Source organism: Bombyx mori, chromosome 5 (genome assembly GCF_030269925.1).
Source record: "Bombyx mori chromosome 5, ASM3026992v2".
Taxonomy (NCBI): domain Eukaryota; kingdom Metazoa; phylum Arthropoda; class Insecta; order Lepidoptera; family Bombycidae; genus Bombyx; species Bombyx mori.
Window position 1 is genome coordinate 18190973 of NC_085111.1, and position 20718 is coordinate 18211690.

The following is a 20718-nucleotide window of genomic DNA, read 5'->3' on the forward strand; positions in this document are numbered from 1 at the left end:
AATAATGTATAACTTAAAGCTGGACTATATATGTGCGGAAAAAGATGAGTATAATCAGTAATAGTGAAATTAATAACATTTTGATTACATATATTAAACCCAAAAATTGCAAATTGCTCACCTACCTACCAAGTTTATTAACTCAAAGCAAGATACTTCTATAATAGCACCATCTACAATAATAAAGTTGCACTAATACACCACCTGCCGCGCTTTGCCAGAACGTTACGAAAAGATCGACTCGCAGGCAATATCATTTACAATTACAAATAGTACAAACACGGATCGCTAGAGGGCCAATAATAAAATAACTAAAGCACGACTACCAACGAATCATGGAAGAAATTTTGATTGCGCTCAAAGAAATAAAGAAAGACCTGGACGAGCAGAGACAAGAAATCCGAGCAACTGGAATTAATGTTACGGATAAAGTATCAAAAAATGTAAACAAAATGCTCGAAGAAAAATTCCTAGTATGGGAAAAAAAGTATGAAAACTTGAAAAAAATAACGGAAAACCAAGAAAAGAGAATCTATTTTCTAGAAAAAGAGGCAAGAAAAAGAAATATAGTATTTTTTGGCATCGAAGAGTCAGAAAAATCGTATGAAAATCTAGAAAATACTGTTATTAATTGGATAAGCCAATATCTTAATATCCAGCTAAAGCACTGCGACATACAAGAAGTCAGGAGAGTGGGAAAGAAAGAGGAACGACCACGCCCTATAGTAGTGACCTTCACAACACTAGGTACTAAAATTAAAAGCTGGAAACGAAGAAATACACTAAAAGATACCTATTTCTACATGAAAGAAGATTACCCGAAGTACGTGCTAGAAAAGAGGAAGGGCTTACAAGAGCAGCTACGTATAGAAAGAGAGAAGGGAAATACAGCGTTATTGAAGTATGATAAATTGATCATCCTGCCCAAAACCAATACGAAAAGAAAATTACCCACCTCACCAAACAGCGGCACAACTTCAAAAGTAAACGAGACCTCACAAATAAACAAGAAGAACAAGATTCAAAAACCTGGTACCCCCGTGATAAGATCCAACAGCATCTCCGAGGGAGTTGTTAAACCAGGCATGCTGAACTTCTTGGTGAATAAAAACACCATAACGGCTAGTAATCATAATCCAGGAAAATCAACATAGCAATTGCCACCCTCCTCCAATTCAAATTCAAATTTAGTACTTAAGAACAATCAAACTAAACATCTTCCAAAACGGCTGGTCACCGAGGAAGATTACGACTACAACCCTCCAAGTGTAAACATTAACAGACAGCTTATAAGTAAAACAAATAAAGATAATAAACAAAAACTTTATATAATAACTTTCAACGTGAAAACACTATCTTCTTATGAAAAACTAATAGAATTAACAGAATCACTAAAATCAATAAAATCAGACATTATTGGAATGGCAGAAGTGAGACGTCTTGGGGAAAAAATAGAGGAATATGAGGATTTTATTCTTTACTACATGGGCCAGACACCTGGACAGTTCGGCGTGGGCTTTTTGGTGAGAAAAAATCTTAAAGTAAACATAGAGAACTTCACGGGCTTATCAGAACGAGTCGCTATATTAAACTTACAATTCCATGGGCAAAAACTATCAATCATTCAAGTCTACGCACCCACAGAAGCAGCAAATGAAGAAGATATTTCTTATTTTTATGAGACAGTCAGAAAGGCTAGGGAGTTAGCGCATAAATACTATATCATAATGGGCGACTTCAATGCTAAGATAGGTAAACCAAGACACGAAGAATTCTTGGTTACAAAACCATTTGGTCTTGGTATAAGAAATGACAGAGGCCAAAAATTGATGGATTTCGCTTTAGAAACTAAGACGGCAATAATGAACACATACTATCATAAGAAACCAAACCGCAGATGGACATGGCGCTCACCAGGTGGCGCATATAAAAATGAGATCGATTACATTCTATCTAACATACCGCAGAAGTTTCATAATGTGGAAGTTCTAAATATCAACTACCCATCAGACCACAGGCCAGTGAGAGCAACCATATCTCTTGAAAAAATAAAAATATCCAGGACTAGATACAAGACCAACCAGTGTGCGAGTCTAAAATACGAAAGCGAAATACTCAGATTCAGATTAAATCTCCAACTCCACCTGCTACGTGCCGATGACCAGAACTTGAAAGATACTGATAATATACAGACTCAATACAACAAAATAACCAATGCCATCTCGAGAAGCCTAGAAGAAACGCACAAGGAACACAATTCGTACAGACACAAAAAAATATCGCTACGCACAGAAAAACTCATGACTAGAAGAAAAGAATTACAGAAGACTAAAAACAAAACCAGAAGTATAAGAAACGAAATATCAGCTTTATACAAACTCATTAGCAAGTATATCAGGCAAGATTATGCAAAATACAGACAGGATACCATAACTAAGCACTTACAAGTTTCAGGCAGCACAAAAAAGGCTTATAAAGAGCTAGCACAAAATAAAACTTGGATCGAAGGACTTAAATCATCAGGAAAACAATCTATAATAACAAACCGCAATGATATCATTAATATGGCCACTGAATTTTATAAATCATTATACAGTAAAAAAACATCCACATATGTAGACATAACACCAAGCAGTAATATATCAAACAACGAAAAGGTGCAACCAATCACGGAATCTGAACTTATTACAGCAATAAAAAACCTGAAAACCGACAAAAGCCCAGGCCCAGATGGCATTTCAAACGAAGCTTTAAAGGCAGCTGACAGAATATTAGCGCCACCTGTGGCAAAATTGTTTAACCAGATATTAGAAAGTGCTGAGATCCCCATCCAATGGACAGAATCAAATATAATTTTAATCTATAAAAAAGGAGATCCAAAGGACATAACAAATTACAGGCCTATTAGTTTACTGTCTTGTTTCTATAAACTCTTTTCGTCAATTATAAACAACAGAATCAGTGATTCGCTAGAGAAAAATCAACCAATTGAACAAGCAGGATTCAGAAAAGGTTTTTCTACAGTGGACCACATTCACACCTTAGAACTCTTGATAGAAAAATACCAAGAAAAACAGAGAACACTATACATTGCATACATAGACTACCAAAAGGCTTTTGACACTGTGTCACATGATAGTGTATGGAAGTTGTTAAAAAACCAAGGGGTGAATGATAAATATATACAGATAATTAAAAACATTTATAAAACTAATACAAGTAGAATAAAACTAGAATCTATAGGCCCAAGATTTTCTATCAAAAGAGGTGTAAGACAGGGAGACCCCATGTCTCCAAAAATTTTCATTGCCATACTTGAATCAATATTTAGACAGCTAGATTGGAAAAACCTCGGCTTAAATATTGAAGGTAAATATTTGACTCATCTCCGCTTTGCAGACGACTTAGTAGTGCTGGCAGAATCAAGTTCAGAACTTTAATACATGGTTGAGTCTCTCCACAGAGCCAGCATTAAAGTAGGCTTAGAAATGAATACAACAAAAACGATGGTAATGACAAATAGTGCTAGAAAGAAAATAACAGTCGGAAACGAACTATTGAAATACACAGACCACTATATTTACTTAGGAAAACAGATCAGCTTTGAAAGAAAAAGCAATGAGATGGAGATTGGAAGAAGAATCCAACACACCTGGAACAAGTACTGGAATTTACGTGAAGTATTTAAAAGTACGTTGCCAATATACTTAAAAACCAAGGTTCTAAATTCCTGCATTCTACCATGCTTGACTTATGGCTGCCAAACTTGGAAGTTTACATCAAAGGCCAATAATCTAATAGTAAGCTGCCAACGAGGAATGGAGCGAAGTCTGCTGAATATAAGAAAGATTCAAAAAATCAGACACACAAAAATCAGAGAAAAAACAAAATCTATAGATGCTCTTGAATATGCCAGAAACTTAAAGTGGAAGTGGGCTGGTCATGTAGCCAGACTTAAGGACCAGAGATGGACTGCAAGAATAACTGCATGGGAAGGGCCACAAGGGAAAAGAAAAAAGGGTCGCCCGATATCAAAATGGGAGGATGATATAAAAGCTATCGCTGGCCCTCGATGGATACAGGTAGCCCAAAATAGAACCAAATGGAAGGACTTGGAGGAGGCCTTCACCATGTTTAATGGGTTCCTGCCAAACATAAGTGAAGAAAATTAAAATTATTATATGTATACCTATTTACTTTGTATTTTAGCAGGAAATAAAAGGCTTTTTATTTTATTTTATTTATTATTATTTTATTTATTATAGATGTTTCATGACTTCATATTGACTGTTGAACTGTTCAGTTGGTGGTTCTCGAAGGTTCGATATTACGTAACATATAGAAAAACATAAGTTTAATAGTTGTCTACTTACCTATAAAACACTATAAAGTTTTAGCAGTAGGCAGTGGCTTGGCTCTGCCCCTGGCATTACTGAAGTCCATGGGCGACGGTAACCACTCATCATCAGGTGGGCCGTATACTCGTCTGCCTATAAAGGTAATAAAAAAATAATATGTACTACAATAACAGTACGTTTATTGGGGGATTAATTACAAAATCATATTAAGAGCGCTTCGAATGCGAAACAATGAGTATACATTTCAGAAATTTAGCAGAGCTTGAGAATCTCCGTATTAATTAGTTTTCGCGGGAAAATTGATATTAAATAAACAAAATAGACTCGGATACAAGCTCCAAAATTTATATCAATAGCGCTTACGGAAAGCCTTCGAACAATTTTTATTATTCCCTAAATGATCTTAAAAATAAATAAAAAGCCAATGTGTCGACAGTTTCTGAAATATTCCCTTTGAATGTGTTCTTTGACGCGAATGTTATATAAACGGCTTTGACTACCATTGTGCGGTCGCTGTCAAAGCTTTAAGGCGAATAGAATAAAACACGAAAAAATCTCTTTCAAAAAGCGAGAGAATACTTGGTAACCCTACAACCGCGATGTTTGGTGAGGGCTGTCACAACTACACATGCATATGTATATTTTTAACATTATGTTCTTACAATTCATTAAAAATAAATTTATATTAAAAAAAAAACAACAGAGTAATCCAGCAATGGAACTAATATCGATGTTACGAACACCATTAATGTGTATTATTAAGTTCTTTTTTTATTGCTTGGTTGGACGAGCTCACAGCCCACCTGGTGTTAAGTGGTTACTGGATAGACATCTACGACGTAAATGCGCCACCCACCTTGAATTGACAAGTTCTAAGGTCTCAAGTATAGTTACAACGGCTGCCCCATCCTTCAAACCGAAACGCGCAGAAATAGGCGGGGTGGTGGTACCTACCCGTGCGGACTGCGGTGGTCCTACCACCAGTAAGTAATAAAGTTTTTATTTAGTCGTGAACTTGGAGCGCTTTTTTTTCTCTGCATTTTCGCCCTAGCGTCCGATCCCCTCCAAGGTCGGAACCCGGATGGGGTAAGAGACTTACGCGGTCAACACTACAACCAGACGACGCAGCTCACCTCAAGGACGCCCGGCGCCCTTCGAGGCGAATCGAAGGCTCTGAAACGTCTCGGTACGGACACTTGGAGCATTGCCTGTATCCCTTTTTTATTAATTATTGCTTAAATAGGTCGACGAGCTCACAGCCCGTCTGGTCTTAAGTAGTTACTTGGCAAGGTGGTAGTACCTACCTATTCAGACTCACGTCCTACCACCAGTAAAGTCCCTTCTTGTGTTAAGCTCTTGGTGTACTCACTAATATACAATTGACTGAAATATAGTTGCTATCGTGTGACATAAGTAGGTATTCGCAAACAAAATGATATCGTTTTCTGACTTGAGCTTTGACTTAAATCCAGTGACCGACATTTGTTGAAACTGTATGTTATTTCATCCAGTGGTACATATTTTAATATCAAGTGGAACCTTAATAAAGATATCTTCGTTGTTTGTGCGCATTATTCTGTAGCCCTTTGAGAAAAGTATTAAAAACACACTATGTAAAAACACTATTGAAATTAAAATTTAATTATAGACTATGAATGCTACTTACTACTTATAAAAGATAACGCCTTGAAAAAATATTTTTGTGCTATTTTGTATTTGACAATTATGACAATATTTGACATTACTAGTATAATTAGAATCAAAAGATTTCCAAGAGAGAACGCGATCGATTTTACTTAAATGTATTGCGGAAATATGTATGTATGTATTAATTTGACATTAAATTTATTTTCAATTGTTTATATGATTTATCTGTTAATCGTGATTATTTATTAACAGAATAATTAAACTTTTTCTATAAATAATAAATTCATCGTCACTTAAAAGTCGCATAAATAATCATTAGAATTTAATTGGTCAAACAATTTGACTCCAAATTCTAATGATATTTACAAAATATAACTAACTGATCTGAACAAAATAGCAAACCATCTCAATTGGATTATCTATAGAAAACAGATCAAATATTCACAGCGCACCAACCCTATTAAGCAGGGTTGTCGAAGAGCAAAACAAACAAACAACGGCGACCGATACGTTTGCTATGTACACGATAGACTCTCTTTACAAATAGTAAGCGCTGCATTCAATGAAATCTATTCATTTTAGTTCGCTAAATCGTATCTTGTATTTACTTACTTTGTGTACACGAAAGGAATAAGATTTGATATTGTAATAAAAAATGTACTATTTTTCCAATAAGGTGTGTTTGTCCCTCTGTTTCTGTTCTTAGCTATTCATTCCACATGGTGGTGGGGTCAGCTTATTTTTCTTCTCTATTTCCATTTCGCTCTGTCTTCGTCAGTACATTACACTCCCTCTTCTCCTTCAGGACTACATCTTTCTACATTATCTTGGATCTTCCTCTAGGTCTCCGACCTGGGAGTTCGGTTCCAATATCTATATGTTTATATTATGGGCACAGTGACCTGTCTATTAATAACACAGTGACCATTTCAATCTCTGGTTTCAAAGGGTAGAGTTGTCATTTACGTTATGATATTGTTAGTGTTACGCCGGTAAGAGTAAAGCCATCTATCGCTGAATAGTCGAACGAACGTCGAAGGATCTAGTAGCATCTAGAACGCTCGAGAAGTACAACGCCATCTATTGTTAGGTACCGGAAACACACAATACTCGACTTGTGTGGAATATTCCCGACAATTCTAGGGGTGTCGTATCGACTATAAAAGCGTTGCAGAGATGGCCCGCAGATAGTCAGTAATCGGAACTACTCGAAGCGAAACAGCGAACGGATCACCTGAAGCGAAGCGGAAGAAGCGAATTTAGAATTTTAATGCTAATACAGTTTTAATTTATAATTAGGTAGAGTTTTTATTTATCCCGAACCCCAGCGCGTAACAATATTTATCCGGTCCTTAACAACATGTGGTCCGTGAGTTTATCCAACCATATAGTGTAATCAAAAAACGCTGAAAATAATCAAGTGTATCACTTGATTGCAGCAAGCGTTATAATATCTTAGAAAACCAGAATGAAAACTCAATTTTCACGTTTACAATTCAGAATTTTTAAAATAAATTCACGATAATATGTTACATTACATACATTTTATCTCACATTTAATATTGATGTTATCAGAAGCCGTGTAATGGATGAGCTGTGTTATCGCGCAGACTCAGTAAAATCCCCGACATATCCTTGCAATAAATAACTTTATGATATCATTTTCATATCAACCCTATGAATAGGGCTATAGGGTTGACGTATATGGCGTTGAAAGAACATTTCACTACCATATATTTTACACAGCAAGATAACTGCCGCTAATAGCCTTAAGGAGGTCATTATAATTGAATTGAATAGATTGTATTTCTTCAATGCCAAATGCATATTATATTACTAGCGGCCCGCTCCGACTCCGCTCGGGTTTTTAACAAAAATTTCAACGATATTTGACGTTGTTTTATTTTTTTAAATAAAAGAACACTTATTGCGGCATAACTATAATAGTTAGACATATGCTGTCACGAAACTTTTTGTAAATAATAAATACGTTCTACAAAGTCGTAGTAAATTATTTTATTCTATCATCAATAGTTTTCGCAGGGCACGCGATGTAAAGAATATTTTAGGTAATTTTTTTACATCTTGGGTTACATTATTGGAGTTTTAGTAAGGATCCGTAATTTTTTCAAAAAAATGTTATACCCTATGTCACTCGGGAATAGTGTAGCTTCGAAACTGTGAAATAATTTTTCAAATCGGTTCAGTAGTTTCGAAGCTTATTCAGTACAAACAAACAAACAATTTTTTCCTCTTTATAATCTATATATATAAAAATGAAACCCGTTTTCCGTTGTCATGACATAACATGAAAACGGCTTGACCGATTTGGCTAATTTTGGTCTTGAATTATTTGTTGTAGTCCAGAGAAGGTTTAAAAGGTTAGATAAATATAAAAATATTCGGAATTAAATAAAAATAACAATTTTGTTTTTCCTTTGATGTGTCCCCCGTCGGACGGATTCCTTTTGTTTGTTTTAAGTTTATCTTAAACAAAAGTTTAGGTCTTTTATTTATCGATTGAGGCACTACGAAGTCTGCCGGGTCAGCTAGTATTAATATAGATTTGGCAACAGAAATACGGGCTTGCTATCACGCGCCACGGCATACCTACGTACTGACTACATGAAAGAACTTGACTTCCTAGTCATTTCCTACAACGTCGAACGTGTCTTTTACGGCGCTACTTCCATGGAATATTCGCTTTGCAAAAAAATAGAATATTCTTTAAGCAAAACGAATCTGAAAGATCTGAACTTTATGTCATACTTGTACATATCGACGCTTGAAAGGCAAACGTGACTAAGCGACAATAACTGCTTTGTACATAAATGATAGGCAATAACCATATTCGATGCGCAAAAAATATATATTTCTAGGTCTATTAAAATCATTTCAATCCTACAGCTAGATTCGTTAAAACAGATTTTTTTTAGGTATTTCAACTTTAAATTAGTCTACTGTAAAGTTCAGGCATTATCGCTTAGTCACGTTTGCCTTTCAAGCGTCGATATGTATTCATTCGTTTTCTTTCAAGAATATGTGTTGCATCGAATTTGGAACAAAATTAACTATATTAATATCTTCGACAGCCCTGGTCCAGGGTTGAAATATCGATGATTTGCAAAGATAACGTCAAGATCGACTCATGAAGCACGGAGCGCACAAACTTGCTTCAAATAATATTTATATTAGATCAATTCGAAGGGAACACGGCCGAATTTCATAAATATTTATTCGTTCCATTCAATTTCTGTATAACGTTGTTTTTTAATTATCATCGAGATGATTCGTTTACGGTGGTATAATGAGAATTATTCGCGGTAAGGGCACGCAAAAATATTTTAATCACAAAAAACATCCTAAGAAACATTTCCAGAACTAGATTGCATTCTCGTAGTATATCTTAGAAGCCCTGATCTAGAGTATGTCAAAGAGCCACTCTCTGAAACGAAGACAAGACATACTCGTAGGTTGAGCCGAACAAAGACAACAAAAACTTGTTGTTCATAATCATGAAGAAACACTTAGATGCAATTAATTAAAAATTACATTAAAATATTTACTTTTCAGTAAATCATATTAAGCGATTTTTCCATGATTTTTATTTATTTACTAGCTAACCCGACAGACTTCGTAGTGCCTCAATCGATAAATAAAAGACCTAAGCTTTTGTATAATATAAAATAAACTTAAAACAAACAAAAGGAACCCATCCGACGGGGGGGACGCCAAAGGAAAAACAAAATTGTTATTTTTATTTAATTCCGAGCTTTTTCATATTTATCTACCTTTTAAACCTTCTCTGGACTTCCACAAATAATTCAAGACCAAAATTAGCCAAACCCGCCCAGCCGTTCTCGCGTTTTAGCGAGACTGACGAACAGCAATTCATTTTTATATATATAGATTGAGATGTGACTTCTAAGGTCTCAATATAGCTACAACGGCTGCCCCACCCTTCAAACCGAAACGCTTCACTTCATTACTGCTTCACGGCAGAAATAGGCAGGTCGGTGGTACCCACGCGTGCGGATTCACATTGACAAGTCGTCCTACCACCAGTTGACTTGGGTTTTCATGTTAATAAGCACCAACCGTCTTCTCTATTAAAGTTGGGGTCTTTATTTCCATGACCTCATGGAACTAACTTGGATTTTGTCAAAGTTTATTGCATTGCCCATAGCACGTTTCTAAACTGTAAAGTTGAGTAGTCAGTCATTCTTATGGTCCGAAATGTGTTACGTAACTCTGACCGATATGTGTCTCTTAGTTTGTCTCATCAAATTTTTTTTCCTACCTATTTTAAGGACCTGGAGTGGTCATACTAGATTCATCGAGCGAGTAGGTGAACTCACAGGGCTCTAACCTAGGGACATTGCTAACACTAGCCCTAGCAAGAGAAGATCCGGCGAGAAGCTTAGTGGGCTGTGTCTATGAGTTTACTCGACGAACCCTTTGTCGCAAGCGACGGGTTTGGCGAGAATGATAGCTCTATCCATAAGAACCCTTTGTATATAATTAATATGAGAGTTAGATCATCTCTAAGTCTTGAAACCGCTTCGTTTGTTCGTTTATAGATAAAACATTAGTCACATACCGTGCGGCTCTGGAATAAACTCCACTGCATAGTGGAGTTTATTTTGGCGGAGTTTTGACTGGTGGTAGGACCTCTTGTGAGTCCGCGCGGATAAGTATCACCACCCTGCCTATTTCTGCCGTGAAGCAGTAATGCGTTTCGGTTTGAAGGGTGGGGCAGCTGTTGTAACTATGGTGAGACCTTAGAATTTATATCTCAAGGTGGGTGGCGCATTTACGTTGTAGATGTTCATGGGCTCCAGTAACCACTTAACACCAGGTGGGCTGTGAGCTCATCCACCCATCAAAGCAATAAAAAAAATAGTGTTTGAGAATCGTAACGACATACTCTGGTTCAGACGGCGCGGCGGCGCTTAAAGAGAATCCACATTGCAAGTAGCGACTTTATTTCCCGGTCGATATTCTTGGAACGACAAGACGTAAAGCGTGGGATGTAAATTAATCGTTTCGTTATTATATCAATTAAAATTAATATCGAAAATAAAGCTGTGATGTCAAACAGACACGCCATTTTCAATGTAGTTCGGGCTCCTATCCATATTTTATTAGATAACGACCAAGAACACGGAGCTGACAATAAATAATGTTCGCGTCTTAAAGTATTCTGATACGTTGTGAAGGGATGCGTGGTGTAAGCTGTGAGCGGTAGCGATATTAGGATGTTATGATTGATTTGACACTCTGCACTCTGGAATCAAAGTTCATATAGTTCATATAGCTTCCCGTGAATGATGTTCGACAAAAATAAATCGAGTTGGAATGATTATCTAACCTTAACCCTATAAACACCAGTCGCAGGATTACTTTGCAATTTTTTTTAAGCACAATAAACTATACGAAACATTATGGACCAATAACAAAGCACTTGTGTATTAACTTTATTAAAATTACTTTTACGGTTTAATCTTGCGTTTATTACTGCTATTTTATTATTTTGGAGGTTTCGTGTATTTTACACTTTACGAAATTAAGGATGACTTAGGTACCTGTGCTAAATAGATAAATATTTTTCTAAAAAAATAGGCGACAGTTAGCACAATATTCAAATACTGACGAATAATATATAATATTATATAATAATTTAATAATAATGAAAATTTTTTATATAAATTAAACTAAAATCGATATTAAAAAGTAGTTTTAAGAAGATGTATGTTCTAGTTTATAGGGAAGGGCAACTTTTGTACCAATACCAATTACCCTTCAATAATTTTTTTGGAATTATGTATTACTTGTTGGCCGAAGGCTTTCCAGTTTCACCAGGACAGGTGATCGGGCAATGGCTCAGCCAAGAGGGAAAGGATTTGCTAACATCTATCCGGAGGAGATATAACAACTCAAAGACAGCTGCTTCGCGAATGAATATGTCTTCAGTATTATCTCCGAAAGTGCACAGCGGCAATCATATCTTTGGAAGATAAACGAGCTTACGGTCGACTTGATGTTGGGCTGTTGTTGATATAGGGCTTCGGCAGCCGGCAGCTCGTCTCCAACAGACTTTGAAAAACAACACAGTACTATTAACATACAAACCATGGCACACAATTAGTTTTAATAAAAAAAATGAATTGAATGAAGGGAATAATTGAATAAAGGAGCTGTTTCAATAACCGCTTCTGCTTGTATTCTGTACCGCGCCAATAAATTCAGGTAGGTAATGGAGTGTCAGTCGGAGCGTAACAAGATTTGTGTGTCACATGTTACGTTGTGTTTTTGATACGTAATTACACTTGACGTGCTGCGAAGTAGCTTCGCTGTGCATGTAAATGCACTGTGGACGGATTTTGAAGTAGACGGGGTTGAGCACCCTCGGTGCACTTAACAGTCGTGCGAATAGTTTCTGGATCACATAAGATATATGTATATATTTTTTAATATTTATTTACTAGCTTTCAGCTTAGCGGCTACGCCCGAACAATCCACACTTTTTAGTAAGATTTCGCTAATTATGTATACACTAAAACATTTGTTTCGACATAACGCCATTTATGAACGATATATAAGTTGTTTTGTTTAAAATTTTTATAAATTGTATTCTAAAATTTCTTCTTTTATCAGTATTTTTTTAAGTGAAAACGCTATCAAAATAGATTGCCTGGTTTAAAACAAGCGGAAACTGTTATACACTATTTAGAGATTTGTTCCGAAATTAGTATGAATTCGTGGAAGACTTAACGTCTAACATAATATGACATGTGTAATAAACTAAATCCGGCCTAACTAAAAAAAACATATTTGCAGTGTTGGATTGTCTTAATTTCATTACAATCATGACTGCGACGTGCTATCTCAAATTAGAAGGCAGTGTTTATTTTGGGGAGCGCTACCGAAAAATACAGGAAAGCAATACAGAAATTCTCCAATACGCTCACATCTCTTTATCTTAGTAGGTATATTTAGGTATATTTAGGTATTATAGGTAGGTTTTCTTGTGAATTATTTTTAAATTGCGGTAAAAACCATTATTATTTCCTCCTCCTTGCGTCGCTCTCCTCATTAGTTAGGGTCGTGACTCCTCCGCTGCATCATCCTCTCATGTACAATTATTCTCCATCTGCTGCGATCCTTCGCTTCGTGGAGGTCATCGTGGAGCTTAATGTTCAGAAAATATCGAATTCTTATTTAATAAGTTTGAATTTTCCCCTGTGTTATCAAAACGACGGGAGTTGCAAGACGTCCCCGAATATCTTCAAAACCGTTTTTATTTTTAATCGAGCACGTACGATACAAAAAAGTGAAGTTAATCCTATTTTACGATCATAATAGTTCGCTGCTCGCGTATATCGCGACATGAATCACCCGCATATTCACTACATTTTTCGGGAATATTTCCATTACAAAGCACAGGATTTTAAGGGAAAAATTGATAACAACGGCAGATTTATGTAATCAAAAATCCACACACCGATTTTTTTTTAACAATTAAAATGCCTCAACATGAATACCACGCGAGTATTTCGCTGCAATATAATTTGCGGTCCCACAATGCAGAAGTTTGCAGTGAAGTTATGAAAGCAACGTTTTGCGGCGCGCACGGTATAAAGCATAAATGGATAAAAGCAACTACTAGGAAACGGTCATCGCCAAATGAATTCCATAATAACAAACGTGCGTCATATATTGCACATAGTGCAGTTGGAAACAGTACTGAGGTTTCGCTAAGGGATTCTAGAGACCAGCGATCCATACTCCACGTTAGTAATAATAGGTTAGTAGGGTAATTGTTTAATTATTTAATTTTATATTGTGAATAAAATTATTTCCTTACATTATAATTTAGATTAGTTTTTGTTGTCGTGTTGTTTTATCGTATAATTGTAAGGAATGTTGTTGTACAAATTCAGCAGTGTGTCTTGTTTTGTCGTGCGCACGTAACTTATGTTGCAAGCCAGATTTTGTTTCTTTTTACTTGTGTTTTTTATGTATATTTTTAGCTTTTAATGTGTATTGTGAGCCTAATAAATAAATAAATAAAAATGTGACAGTTCGTAACACAATTTTAAATAGGCTCTTCTGAATAGGCAGGATGAAACCAAAGCTAGCCTGGACTTACGCTGTGTCGCGAGTTACTAAGTGAAAATACCGATAAAAAAAGCGAAAACTAAACCCAAATTAAATGTCTGGTTTCAATATAGCATTAGTTATCTTCTGTGTGTAAAGAAATTTACGTATCATCAAAACGTTTTGATAAGATTAAACACTAGTCACTACTACAACATTAAAGTAGTCGACGAATACTGTAGTCGCCCATGGACCGCAACAAACGTAGTGTTCGAAATCTTGAAAATTAATGAAATCAAAAAGATAGAGTGAATAAAATCTTATGATTATAATAATATTTATGTGACGCGAAAACCGAAAAAAGAAGAAGAAAACCGAAGAAAATACTATGTCTGTAATAACTTATAAAAAAACCCATGTTCTAATTCTTTTCATTCACGATTTTCTTGTTGAAATAAACATCAAATCTAATCTTAAAAAAAATTGAATTTGATAATCTGAATCTCCTGATAAAAATTGCTAATCCAAACGTTTTTTAAAACTCGTACTTCACCTACGAATAAATAATTATTTATTGGTAGTACTTCACCTTGCTAAATAATGATGACTGTCATTTATCATTAGCGTTGTGCGTTTTCTTTGCACTCCAGGAAAGACGTAGTACCCGGTGGGCTCTCAACTGACATTTCACCTAATCATCTGACATTTTAAAATAATAGGTAATGCAGGAGTCTAAAGTTTTTCGCTTAAAAATCTATATATTAATACGTGAAGCAAAAACTTTGTATCCCTTTTTACGGAAATTGCGCGGACGGAGGAGTATGAAATTTTCCACACTTATAGAGAATATAGAGAAGAAGTGCACAATGCTAATATTTTTTTAAATAATGCATAAAAGATACATTAAATCCATAAAGAAAACATTACACACTCTACCATGCATTTGACACACACACGCATGCATACTATTTATTGTCAAACTTTGTTCTTGACGTCTATGGTCATATTGAGAATAGATTAAATATTGTTTGTCTTTATTAACATTTTTCTATAGTGTAGTCTTGGCGTTGAAAATACAATCATAATAGTACAAACTTACAATTCCAATTAATTATAGTCGAATTTCGACTACTGCGGGACCTCTAGTATGTAATTAAATGCTAGCCAGTGTGCTAAGTGCAAGTTTTTAACTTTCTCGATAGCGTAAAAGTTAAGTCAAATTTGTATGCAGTTGGAACAGCGCCCCTAGCGGCAAACTTGCGAACTTCATACAAATTTGAGTTAACTTTTACGTTATCGAGAACGTTAAAAAACTCGCACTAAGCACACTCAAAGTGGTCTACGTGCATGTGACAGCGTAGCGGATTCCGCTTAACATCGACGAAAGATCTTTCCCAAAGCACCCAGAAAAACTTTGCCATAAATAAATAATTTTTTTTTTTTTCAAACTTTATTGTACCAGGAATCAAATTGCGTACTCGCTTATGTTCTTAAGATGTCACAACCAAGTTTCTGTTATTTAGGGGTGGTGGGTTGATTTTTCTCGTACATGGTCGTGTCCGAGAAAGTTCTGCATCAGAATTGAAATATTTTAGACTTTCGTCGCTAGATGACCGGCTGATTTCCACGAAAGAACTGCAACTCGGTCTCTGTAATAATTCATACTCAAATGTATTGAAATTGAGTTGAGATTCTAAGTGTCTCATTGCGAATACTGGTGGTAGGACTTCTTGTGAGTCCGCACGGGTAGGTACCACCGCCCCGCTTATTTCTGCCGTGAAGCAGTAATGCGTTTCGGTTTGAAGGGTGGGGCAGCCGTTGTAACTATACTGAGACCTTAGAACTTATATCTCAAGGTGTGTGGCGCATTTACGAAGTAGATGTCTATGGGCTCCAGTGACCACTTAACACCAGGTGGGCTGTGAGCTCGTCCACACGTCTAAGCAATAAAAAAATATAAAAGAATAAGTAAAATATACCTATATTAATACATAACTGAATTTGTTTTCGGCTCCTCACCCGAGCGCTCGCAATACGACGTCTTTTCTGCCATTGGAAGTAAACAGAGTCTACCCTAGAAAGGTTACCCGATTAGCAAAATTCTTGATGCAGCATTTAATAGTTCCTGATTTTCAGTTCCAGCAACACATATTTTAACTAGAAACGCCAGGCGATGGTAACCCCTCAACACGAGATGGGCTGTGAGCCCGTTCATATATGCGACAATACTGCCTACTTTTGTCACGAAGGAAGCATTCTTTGACAGATAAGACTGTCATTATCACAATATTTACGTCGACTGCGCTTGCCTTTCTACAGGAATAAAATTGCTGTACTACTGTTTGTGTATCAACATTATCTTAACAATGTCATCGCATACATCCCGCGTAGCTCTTTCAGGCAACGACTTATTCAAATAAGAATCTTCCTTTGTTCCTTCTGCAATTTGAAAACATAATATCCGAGTCACGGCTTTGTTTCAGTGGGTTCTTTCTCTCTGTTTTTCTGTTGATGGGTTATGTTCTTAGCGAAGAGGCAATTGTTTTAATTAAACACAGAGTTGAATATTGAAGAAATATGGGTTTTTAATTAGCGTTGAACGGTGTTTTCTGGGGTAGATGATTAACGATTTACTGTTGAAGGTTTTGTTTGTTTTTATTGTTTTAGTTCTTCCGTTGGTCCGTGGATAGACTGGATGTCTTATCTAGTCTATCAGGTAAGTTGTCTGAGTGAGGTACAAGCAGTCTTACTCTCTTGCGTCGATAACCCTCAATGCTGAGGGTCGTGGCCACCTTTACTAACTTTCCCATGGATTATCCTTTTTTTTTTTTTTTTTTTTTTTCGGGCCGGGGGCCGAACCTCCTACGAGGTCCCCGCGCCTAGGGGGCGCGCGGGGTATGTGAGACTCAACGATCTGCAGGTGTTGAGAGCAGATCGCGGGCCCAAGGATTTTAGGGCCCACCCACTAAACGACTCCCCTGCACTCTTACACCCGACGTCCGATCTCCGTCCGGGTCAGAACCCGTTCAGAGTAGGGGGGTTCCCGCGGTCAACACTACAAACAGACACGCGGCGCCACCCCGAGGACGCCCGACCGACGGGTCGTCGAGGCGATAGTCGACGACCAACGACGTCGGTCTCCGCGGTACGGCGGCCCTACCAGGCCGCCCGGGCGGTGCCGCTGGTGTTCCGGGATACCCCGCTGGGCCAGAACCAGCCTGCCGGGTCGGAACGCGATACACCGCCGACCGGGTTGCTCTTCAACAGTATGTTCGGCGACGACAGCGACGACGAAAATGCGGACCGCATCGCGGTCCGCAGCCGCCGACGCGCCGTCCCGTCCTCCTGGTGCCAGCGCACTAGAGTGACGGTAGCGTGCGGCGCAGTCTCAACCCCCTTAGGTCGCCCCGTGACCATCACCGGGAGGAGACTGCCTCCTCATAGGGGCTGGAGCTGGACAAACGCCCTCCTCCGAACCCCGGCTCGACGGCGGCGGCACGGCGCCGAGAGGGAAGAAGAGCTCTCCCTCTCCCGTTCCGCCGCCTCCTTCTGCGAGATGGTGGACTCGCAGAAGTCGAGCATCGCCTGCCAGGACTCGTCGCTGCCGAGCATCGTAGCCACGACGGTCGGAAGCGACAAGTCCGGCCCATGGATTATCCTTTTTTTTTTTTTTTTTTTTTTTTTTTTTTTCGGGCCGGGGGCCGAACCTCCTACGAGGTCCCCGCGCCTAGGGGGCGCGCGGGGTATGTGAGACTCAACGATCTGCAGGTGTTGAGAGCAGATCGCGGGCCCAAGGATTTTAGGGCCCACCCACTAAACGACTCCCCTGCACTCTTACACCCGACGTCCGATCTCCGTCCGGGGTCAGAACCCGTTCAGAGTAGGGGGGTTCCCGCGGTCAACACTACAACCAGACACGCGGCGCCACCCCGAGGACGCCCGACCGACGGGTCGTCGAGGCGATAGTCGACGACCAACGACGTCGGTCTCCGCGGTACGGCGGCCCTACCAGGCCGCCCGGGCGGTGCCGCTGGTGTTCCGGGATACCCCGCTGGGCCAGAACCAGCCTGCCGGGTCGGAACGCGATACACCGCCGACCGGGTTGCTCTTCAACAGTATGTTCGGCGACGACAGCGACGACGAAAATGCGGACCGCATCGCAGTCCGCAGCCGCCGACGCGCCGTCCCGTCCTCCTGGTGCCAGCGCGCTAGAGTGACGGTAGCGTGCGGCGCAGCCTCAACCCCCTTAGGTCGCCCCGTGACCATCACCGGGAGGAGACTGCCTCCTCATAGGGGCTGGAGCTGGACAAACGCCCTCCTCCGACCCCCGGCCCGACGGCGGCGGCACGGCGCCGAGAGGGAAGAAGAGCTCTCCCTCTCCCGTTCCGCCGCCTCCTTCTGCGAGATGGTGGACTCGCAGAAGTCGAGCATCGCCTGCCAGGACTCGTCGCTGCCGAGCATCGTAGCCACGACGGTCGGAAGCGACAAGTCCGGTCCTATTTTTGCAACGAGGACGCGGCGCTGCTCCGCGAAAGCGGGGCAGTACGCGAGCGTGTGCTCCGCCGTGTCCTCGTTGCAGCCACTGCAGTGGTGGCACTTCGGCGTCGGCTCCCTCCGGGCGACAAGGTGCAGGTAGCGACCGAAACAGCCGTGTCCCGTGAGCACCTGTGTCGCTCGGAAGGTGAGACGTCCTCGGTCGCGATTCACCCAGTCCGAGAGGACCGGGCGGATCGCCTCGACGGTCCGTCGCCCGTAGGCGGGGTCCGCCAGGCGGCGAGACCACGCCTCGAGCACGGCACGCCGAGATTGAAGCTTCCGCGCTCGAACTTCCGCCGCGCCAGGACGCGGCTCCCCCCTGGAGCGAAGATCGCATCGCCACGCGTAATCCGCAGCGAGCGCTTCCGCCTCCAGGTCCCAGGGGGGCGTCCCGGCGAGCACGCACGCCGCCTCGAACGAGACGGTGCGGTACCCGCGAACCGCCCTGACCGCAATCGCTCGCTGTGGCCGTCGCAACGCCGCGACGTTGTCGCGGGTCAGGGCGTGGCACCACACGGGAGCCCCGTACAGTGCCATCGACCGCACCACCCCCGTGTAGAGGCGGCGCACCACCGCGTCAGGCCCCCCGACGTTCGGCAACAGCCGACTCAGCGAGCCAGCGGCTGCCATCAGTCGGGGACCTAATCTTTCAAAGTGAGCGCGGAAGCTCCAACGACCGTCCAGTACGAGACCGAGGTACCGCAACCCGGTCGCCTCAATCTCGACGCGAACGCCTCCGATCACGAGGTGGGCCCCCTGAGGCGGCGCTCTCCGGGCCCCGTGAAACAACAGGGCCTGGGATTTATCGAGCGCCACCTCCAGACCCAGCCTTCGGATCCTGCCGACGACGAAGGCCACACCCGCACAGGAAAGACGGGCAGACTCGCGTAAATCCTTCCCCCGGGCCACGACCAAAGTGTCGTCAGCGTAGCAAACTACACTCAGACCCGGGAGAGGAGCGCTAAGGGCGCCCCGCAGGACCCAGTCATAGCTGATGTTCCACAAGAGAGGGCCAAGGACCGACCCCTGTGGAACACCGCGCTCGACGGGGAAGCGGAGCACCGTCCCACCGTGCCCAGTGCACACGACCGACCTATCCTCGAGGTAGGACCCGACTAGCCGACGGAGATACGCAGGGACGCCGTGATACTCCAGCGCCCCCGCGATCACCGACCAGGGCAGGGTGTTGAACGCGTTGGCGATGTCCAAGGACACCGCCAGTGCAACCCCGCCCCGGCCGACAGCCTCATCAGAGAGGGCGCGCACGCGCATCACCGCGTCGATGGTCGAGCGGCCCTCCCTGAATCCGAACTGCTCCGCTGACAGATCGGGACCCACCCCCGTCAGGTGCTGGACGATGCGGGCAGCCACCACCCGCTCGAGCAGTTTTCCCGCCTCGTCCAGCAACACGATGGGACGATACCCTGCAGGTGAGTCCGCAGGGCGTCCCTCCTTCCTTAGTAGAACAAGTCTGCCCGTCTTCCACTGCTTCGGAAACCGTCCCGACTCAAGGCAGGCTTCAAAGAGCCGCACGAGCCGGTCCCCAAGGGCACCGAAGGCCAAATCCCAGACCCGGCCGTGAACACCGTCAGGGCCGGGGGCCGCGTCCTTCCTCCGCATCCTCGACACGGCCGCATGAATCTCCTCCTCCGATATGCTCGGAGGGACCACCTCAGCAGGGGAATCACCGTTCACGCTATCGCGTGGTGGCGTGCCCATGGAAGGGGGCTCAAAGCCCCTCTCCATCCGCGGGACCCATGGATTATCCTGCGTCAACCCTACCGGTTCTCGGCTGCGCGGATGTCATCGTACACTGAAGTATTGAGAGAGCTTATCTGGTCCGACCAGCACAATGGACTTCCGCCTCTGGACTTTCTTCCGCATTCAGTCTTACTATTTTTCTATTCGATCTTCAAGCAGGTGTAAATTTTTTTGAAAAAAATTTCTTTTGTTCAAGTCACACATTCCAAAAATTCACATAACGATTAGTATTTGAATATCCTGTGAGATCGCATGGGTCGAAAGTACTGTGTGGTCTATTTCTAAAGCGAGTCATTATACATTCCGCTTGAAACCG

At 41.2% G+C, this 20718-nt stretch overlaps 1 protein-coding gene across 1 annotated transcript; it reads left to right on the plus strand.

Moving 5' to 3' along the window:
- Positions 1-335: 335 nt before the first annotated feature.
- LOC119628532 (uncharacterized) lies at positions 336-1154 on the plus strand. The gene has a single exon (XM_038011051.1). It carries the CDS (start codon positions 336-338, stop codon positions 1152-1154), a length of 819 nt encoding a protein of 272 aa, XP_037866979.1.
- Positions 1155-20718: the final 19564 nt, after the last annotated feature.